This window comes from Sinocyclocheilus rhinocerous, unplaced genomic scaffold (genome assembly GCF_001515625.1).
Source record: "Sinocyclocheilus rhinocerous isolate Xijiao unplaced genomic scaffold, SAMN03320098_v1.1 scaffold1163, whole genome shotgun sequence".
Lineage (NCBI taxonomy): Eukaryota > Metazoa > Chordata > Actinopteri > Cypriniformes > Cyprinidae > Sinocyclocheilus > Sinocyclocheilus rhinocerous.
In genome coordinates, this window is record NW_015642328.1 from 353,385 (window position 1) to 361,596 (window position 8,212).

General features: G+C 38.8%; 1 protein-coding gene across 1 annotated transcript in view; it reads right to left on the reverse strand.

Moving 5' to 3' along the window:
- Positions 1–6,528: 6,528 nt before the first annotated feature.
- efcab11 (EF-hand calcium binding domain 11) overlaps positions 6,529–8,212 on the reverse strand; it is a 59,850-nt gene continuing 58,166 nt past the window's right edge. Inside the window, exon 6 of the mRNA XM_016572662.1 lies at positions 6,529–7,333. Within this exon, the coding sequence (XP_016428148.1) occupies positions 7,228–7,333 (106 nt within the window). The 3' untranslated portion in view covers positions 6,529–7,227. The remainder of the gene's footprint in view (positions 7,334–8,212) is intronic.

Consider the following 8,212-nt stretch of genomic DNA (forward strand, 5'->3'; position numbering starts at 1 on the left):
TCATCAGGGTGATCGATAAACAAGCAAAACAAATAAATTGCAGCTTTCCCCAGTATATTGGAAAACCATATTTTCTTCCTTCCTCTGGAGAGTTCTCATCAGATTTGCTGCAAGATATGTATTTTCTGTAACCAGTCACATCATATTAGTCAGCACGGCATTAACAGGACTCTACCTTCTCTAGTATCCCGCTCCTTCAAATTTAGGATTCATTCATGCCTGAGGCAAAGGCAAAGGAACTAGTTTCTTTAAAAGTGGGCCAGAAGCGTGGGGCCAGTGTGAAGCCGCTCTCCAAATGGAGCCCTCTCTGAAAACACAGAAAGAGAGAAGGGGATTACAGACACAATACTCTGCCATGTTCTCCGTAGCCAAAACTCCCAAGGGTCTGCTTGAGTCCTCACAAAAGCATTGATCTCTCTTTATTGATCGACTTTATGAACCACTTTTCCTCCTCCTGCTCCCCTCCATCTTTTTGTTTTCTCAGTGTCACCCTGTATGCTCGCCGTGCCAAGTAAGAACTCCAGATCTGTTTGTAAAGGCCTTGGAGTGCCGTTCATTTTCTTCTTGTGCTTGAAAGCCTTTGAGGTAAGAACTCAGCTCCAGGTAATTGCCTCTTAGGTCAGTGAACACGAGTGCTTGTTACTCGGGTTTGAAATATTGAGTGGATAATTTGATTGCTGGTTGATGAGTTGAATGAAACAGTGCGATGTACAGCTCAAAATGCATAAAAGCACGTTAGTCAAATGATGTCAGGAGTATTGCTGATCAGAATGCGTAGGATCAATGTGGTGACAATCTGACTGCCCTCAAAGAACCTTCCCGGTCATTTATTACAGGGGTTTCTTCCTGGTGTATATGATTAATTACCCTTCTTGAATGAACTCTGCTACTTCATTCTTTTGAATGCATGAACAGCTTCTTAGGAATTTAGATCCTGAATATGTGATTCCTATTACTGAAAAACTTTTTTTTCTTTAATTAAAAAAGTTAACTCAGGAGGTGTACAAATATACTAAAAATAACAATTAAATGTAAATTAAAATATGTTTAATAAAAATGAAATATATATATTTTATATTATAAAAAATAAATACATTATGAACTAAAAATACATCTCTATAAATATATAAAATATACATACTACAAATAAATAAATAAATAAAAAATCAGATTACACTGCTAATTTTAAATGGCCATCATTGGAAAAAGGCATGTTTTGTGTTTTGGGGTGGGTCATGCCAAAGGTAAATGGATAACAGACAAAAATCCACAAAACTCTCATTTTGATTTCAACAATATGTTGACTTGGTTGTTATTATTACCCTATGCAGCTGTGCCATAAATAAACATGACCTGCTTCCAACGGACTGGCTGTCTACTCTTCCCAAATAGTCTGTGTATTTGTCTGTGTCCCCATTTTATCAATGTCAATAATAAGTTGTGAGCTGGTTAATCTTCCAGCTTGGCTTGAACGCTGATGTTGGTCATTAGTAGGCTCATGTGCCATGAATCATAAACTAGTGGACAGACCACACAGGGACAAGCAGAGTGAATTGATGAGAGATGCATCTGGTCTGTTTGTCCCATTCAGACAGGCCCGTTGAGCATTAACATATGCGACCTGTTGTCAGCACCAATAGCCTCATGGTTATTGCGTCGACATACAGCGCAACTGCGCTCACGGTGACCAGAGTTCGATTCCCATCTTGAGGTCCTTTGCCGATCCCGCTCCCTCTCTCCTCCAAATGCTTTCCTGTTGTCTCTCTCTATATAATCTGTCCTATCTATAAAAAAAAACATAAAAAAAACATATGCGACCTGTTGAAGTAAACAGACATGTTGAGGAACTAACATGCAGTGTGGCTTTTCATTAGTAGAGCATATCAGTATTGTTTAATAATGATTAATTTGGCCAAAATCTTTTGCTTTCTTTTCTTTCTTTTGAAATCAGCTTTCTTTTGCTAAAATGATATAAAGGGAGAACTTAGAGAAAAATCATGTGGCCTTGAACACAAATAAAATGTTAATTATATTAGCAAATAAACTGATTGTCATTAAACTTAAAGTTAAACTGAACAAGTTAAAGTTAACTACTGAAAGTGTAAACAGAGGGAACTGACCAGAAAAATTCACACAATAGTAGGGGTGTTCTGATTGATTGACTACCGATCATTATCGGCCGATAATCACGTTGGGATGATTGATCGGCGGTCACTAAAATGGGCGATCTCAAAAAAACGATCTCAAGCTGATGACGCTGCCATGAGAGGTTTGGCATGACATGCAGCGGCACCGTCTCAGTCTCTGTCCGGCGCGGGTGAAATCATTATAATGCTGAAGGTGAGGTACTCACCTTCATATTTCTTCATTAGATAACTTATAAAGTAATTTGAAAACATTGTGTGAGACGTAATTTCACAAACAGCGAGAGTGAATGACCGCGCGCGCGCTCTCTCTCTCTCTCTCTCTCTCTCTCGTGATCGGTGTCGGCAGATACTGCTTTCTGTGATCGGCGATCGGTGATCGGCCTCAAAAATCCTGATCGGAGCACCCCTACACAATAGTATCACACACTGTCTTAAAATCCGCTTGTGTGAGCCATTTGTCCGTGATGCTGAAAAAATGAATGTTTAAATCAATAAACGAGCAACGCGAATGCATCAAATTCTGATATTAAACCTATTGATGAGCTTTATTTCATTAGCACAGCAACAGAAAAGGCTTGTTGAAACATAATTATTTAATGTTGCCGCAATAATGAATCAAAGGCAGTGAAACAGAACAGCACCTTTAAACATGATACGGTGATAAGAGGCTTTTCAGTGGCTGCCAGTGTGATATTTACACAAGCTAATTGAGCCAAACCCTCTGTGATACAGTAATATGGGCTTCAGCTCTGTTTGCACATATAATTAGAGTTCAGAGACTCTGCACCCAGCCACCAAGGCATGAAGTAAAACGAATCTTGTGGGGTGCATGAAGGCCACATTTGTTGCATTCAACACCATATGCAGCCATGACACTTAAAGTGACTTAAATGTATCATTTCAAAGCCCTTCGTGAGATCAAGGTCTTCCTACAGCATAAAAAGACATCATATTCTCAATTAATATATTACAATATTACATTAAGTGCCTTCATTAAAGTGACTTCAGAGAGTAATTGCATCATTAATGTGACTTCAAAGACTAATCAGCGGTAAATTTCTAATTTACTAATGATGCATGTGCCGTTTCTCTACGTACATAAGGCAGATCCATTTATTTATACAATACGCACCTAATGGATTGTGTATTTTATCTTGGAAATCTTATTATCCTGTTGCCACACTACTGTAAACATCAACACAGCAACATTAGTGCAGTTGAATTTAAGGCAGGACTATCTGTTTGTCCAATGGCAGGAGTGAGTATTCGAGAAATCTGTTCGAAAACATATTTGTCATTTTATTGCAATTCCATTTGGAAACACCAGCGGCAAAGCAAGTAAAACATTTATCTGGATATAAAGGTTTTGAAGATCTGTTGGATTTCCTGAACCTATAAAAAGTCTTGAAGTGGCACATAAAATAAGAGGAAAAAAATCAATTGAAACAACCCTTCCAACCGAAGTTGTAAATCGGTCTCATTCCATCCATGTAGCAGTTTCATACCTCATTAAGCTAATACACAAATAAACGAAGAACATGTCTTTAATTTTTGAACGTGATGAGTGATCTAGGGTACCGTGAGGAGACGCCGCGTCTGTTTCGTCAGTTCGTCGGAGTTCGTCTGAGTAAATCACCCGTCATTTTTCATCCATTCTCTCCATTACGTTTGGGCTCTTGTGTGGCTAAACACAGCTTTAGGGAAAGAAAAGGAGGAAAGCATCTATAAATCATGTTTAATAGGCCCCCCATAAGGAAATCAATATGCTCATAGCGCCTTGGAATGCGCCTTCACCGTCGGCATTTATCAGTGACTGTCAGCCTTTACAAAAACTAGCTTGGAGCAGAAATTTTTATACGTTTAACCCCACTACAGATGGTAGCCAACCAAAGGGAAAATTGAGAATTTGTAATTAGGCTGCCTTCGATTTTAATCTTAATCTTGATCACTCAGATTACATAAAAGTATCACAGACGTAATCTCAGATTAGAAAGCAAGGTTTAAAATATGTCATTACCTCTCACTTGGTCACTAAGACTTCCTTGAGGAGCATATTTGGTGTAAAAAACGTTTTTTTCCTTTTTGCCTTTCATTGATACGAAATTGTAGAGGTGACTTGAAACGATGAAGAAGATGGGAAATATGAGAAAATCTGACAAGACAGATACTACCTTGTGTCATTCATTTGAACACCTCGGTTCAAAGCACCTGCTAGGCCAACTGTTAGGCCACGACTCATGCACATATTTGGGCATTGAACCTCAAAAATACCAGTTACATTGAATTTCAAACACACAGCCCATAAATTTTCTCTCCAGACTTTGTTTTAAAGAGCGTCATGTTAACAATGACTTGACTTTCAGTAGCAGCGGTGACAACAGCATGAACAAGCTGCTCGTGACAGGTCTGCTCAGAACGAACTACACAAGAACACCACAAAGACGGCACTGATGGACTGCAACAGAGCTTCTCGTCTTCCACAGATTGAGCGCTCTGTGGCAACGCTCTGTTTCTGCTAGCAGGTTGAGCAGGGAGCAAGGTCCCTCATTTGTATCTGCCAGTCCTGATTTATGATATTTCATCCTTACCATGTTCGCTTGTTCTTTTTTTTTCCTCCCCCCAACTTGCTCTCTGTGTTTCTCTCTCATGCTCATTTTAATACAGATACACCAAGCTGGTACAAGCAGGACTTATTGATAATACCTAGACATACGGTGCTTATAAAAAGCCCATGACACATAAAGATCTACACATGTGGAAACAGACTAACTCACATGTGCACATCAGATTGGTCGAGGGTAAGAGGAGTAATAAAAGTAAAGTGATTGCACATCTCAGTTTCTCCTATAGAGAAACGCAGGAAGGATGACATGTCAGTGCTGTATCCAATTAGACCAGTGGTCACCAACCTTTTTAGGCCCAAGATCCCTGACCTCGGCCTTTATGAAAGACAAGATCTACCTATTGAAGAATTGATAGAAAAAGACATCCCAGATTGTACTTCAAATTTGAGGCCTTTTACTTAGTATTTTAATTAGTGATGCGCCGATCATAGCTGATTCAGAATTCAGATTTTCTTTTCTTTGTTTCTTTCTTTTTTTTAAACTAGCAATTTGGCTGATTCTAATACTGATTATTAAGCAAATTTATTTATTGGATATTTGCTTTATAGCAAACAAACTGGCTTTAAACAAAAATATCTAGCCATTTGAAATTAGATTGTGTAGAAAAAAGTTATGTAGCTACTACTAAAGCATAAAATCATGTTGGAGGAGATGACAGATGAAAGCAAGACACTCTCATCCGAAAAAAAAAAAAATCTGGTGGGAGTGTTTTGGATTCTGTAAAAAAGACTGCCACTCAATGTTGTTATTTTTGTACTTTGCACAGTTATGGTTAAATGCTTGTATTTTGAGTGATTCATTGGCCAAAAGAAAAAGAAAACACAAAATAAAGAAAGTTAAAGATAAATTTGATTGATAGCACTATTAACGGTTTTTTATTTTTATTTTGTGATTTCTATAGCTAACAGAAGTAACACCTAAAATGCTAACAGAAACCACAAAGTTAAAAATGAGGCCTCACTGTAACTTGTTAACATTTGATAAACTGAATGATTGATTGTATTGAGTATCTAAACTTAATAACCAGCACATCATTCCAACAAACACCTCTTTCAGAGGCTTTTTTCGTTTGCTCCACTCTTTGATTTCAGCCAGACCATGTTAAATCTTATCATGCATTCGTTTCCTGGGTGAGTGTGGAATTATTTTCAAATACGTTTGGACTTGTCCACAATTGTCAATTGTTGAATTCTTTTTCTCGCTATCAGCTCATAGCAGCTCCATGGCATGAAAAAGAATGAGAAAAATAGAAAAACTATCCTCATCGGCAGAAAAAGAGCTACTGAGAACACAAAGGAACACGGTCCATTCCCTCAAACGCCTGGCATAAACAACAGGCACACAATGTGTTAATCTACGGCTCTTTGCACTGTTGGCAAGGCTTAGACTGAAGCCACGTCGCAAGACAGCTCTACCTTCTTTCCTCGCACGGGTTTGGCTCACGGTGTCGCACGCTCTATCCCACAGCACAATACGGCAACTAAACTGGGGGATTCGTTTAATCGAGTTTCAAAAAGGAAGGTGAAGATTAAACTAGCGCCTCTCTGTTTATATTTGAACAGCGGGCCATTCCCGAAAATGAACCTATGAGTGGATTAAGCACGTATTTGATTAAAACTGTATTTGATTATTTTTCTCCAAGGCCATTTCCTTACTTGATGCCTCCTGAGCCCCCTAATGGATTGAGGATAGAGTGAGCGTCATGTCATACAGATGAAGACTCAGGACTGATTACAAAAACAAATTAATCTTTATTCAGATGGGAGTGCAGCAAATCTCTCGAAACACAAATAAGTATTTACAGTTCCATAATCGCATGTAACAAGACGAGTCGCATAAAATCCTCCCTGAACGAGTACGCTTGGGCTTTTTAATATATGTCGCTAGCAGGGAGTTCTGCAAAAACAGAATCTGAATGTGATAGTTAATATTCAATTCTAAGGCAACCTGCCTATTTTGCAGATGGAAATTGAACGAGGAAGGAGAATTGTAAAGATCCGTCCCCTTACTTGCCATAAAATGGGGTGACAGAAGTCACAGAATTAATTTTAAGAGGCACAGAGTACAGAATATCAGAAGGCTGGGATGGGGATATTGTTCCCGCATCTAGTGAAGTAGACCCTGAGAGGCTGGGTTAAATTTAATGTAGTTTGTAAGGCAACTGCACAATAGAAATGTGTGCTTCTCTATTACATGGTGCAGCCTCAGTCCAAATGGATCGATACAACATCAAAACTCATCATCAAACCCAAGTGTCAAGCATTTGAGGTTACTCTGCCTTTTCAACAGACAAGGCCAAACGGTGTTCTCTAAATTGCAAACAATTATCTACTGGAGAGTCAATGTGAAAACCTGACTATCAAAGCTTTAAATTAAAAGCCACTGGGTTGTGAATACATGTTGTTTTATGGGAGATCTAGTTGTATGTATTTTTTACAGAAGCAGCTTCCAGACTCTTATTTTGTGGCTCCTGTGGAGCTGCAGATGTTCGCCAAACCATAGCTGATGACATTTTCAAAGTCCTTGAAGCTGATATGACCATCAGAATCCTGATCTGCATACCTGTGCAATTGAATGAACAACAAATACATTTGTTAATGTTTGTGTATAAACAAATAAGTATAGCAGAGTAAGATGGAGGAAGAAGCTCCTTTTAAAGGGGTCATATGATGCGATTTCAATTTTTCCTTTCTCTTTGGAGTGTAACAAGCTCTTGGTGCATAAAGATCTGTAAAGTTGCAAAGACTAAAGTCTCAAATCCAAAGAGATATTCTTTATAAAAGTTAAGAGTCAACCACGCCTACCTAAAACGGCTCGTTCTAACACACCCCCACATATCTACATCACTATGTGGGAAGATTTGCATAACACCGCCCAAATGTTCACGTTTGGGATGATGGTGTTAAAGGCCGAGCTGAAGTCCACAAACAGGATCCTCACATAAGTCCCTGGTCTGTCTAGATGTTGCAGAACATAATGCAGTCTCATGTTGAATACATAAGTAAGTTTTTTATATATAAAGAATTTGCCACTGACGATTCAAACGCGAGTTTTGAGCAGTGTAGAGTAGTGCTTGTTGTTTGTAATTTCTCCGATCACAAATGCAGACATGGTTTTATGTTTACGCGGCACGATGCAACGTGTAAAAAGACAGTATAAGTCATTATAATCCGTAATTATGTCCCCACTGGATGCAACAAATCCCTCGTTTATAATGGGTTTTAATGTTTTTGTCTCGTCACTCCAGGACATGGCATCACAGTATGGTAGGGGCGTAACATTTCCATCACACGCTTGAGGTATTCGGCCAATCAGAACGCACTGGATAGCTGGCCAATCAGAGCACACCTCGCTTTTCAGTACAATGAGCTTTGTAAAAATCGACGCGTTTCAGAAAGGCGGGGCATAGAGGAGAAACAATAAAGTACAGTATGTGGAAAA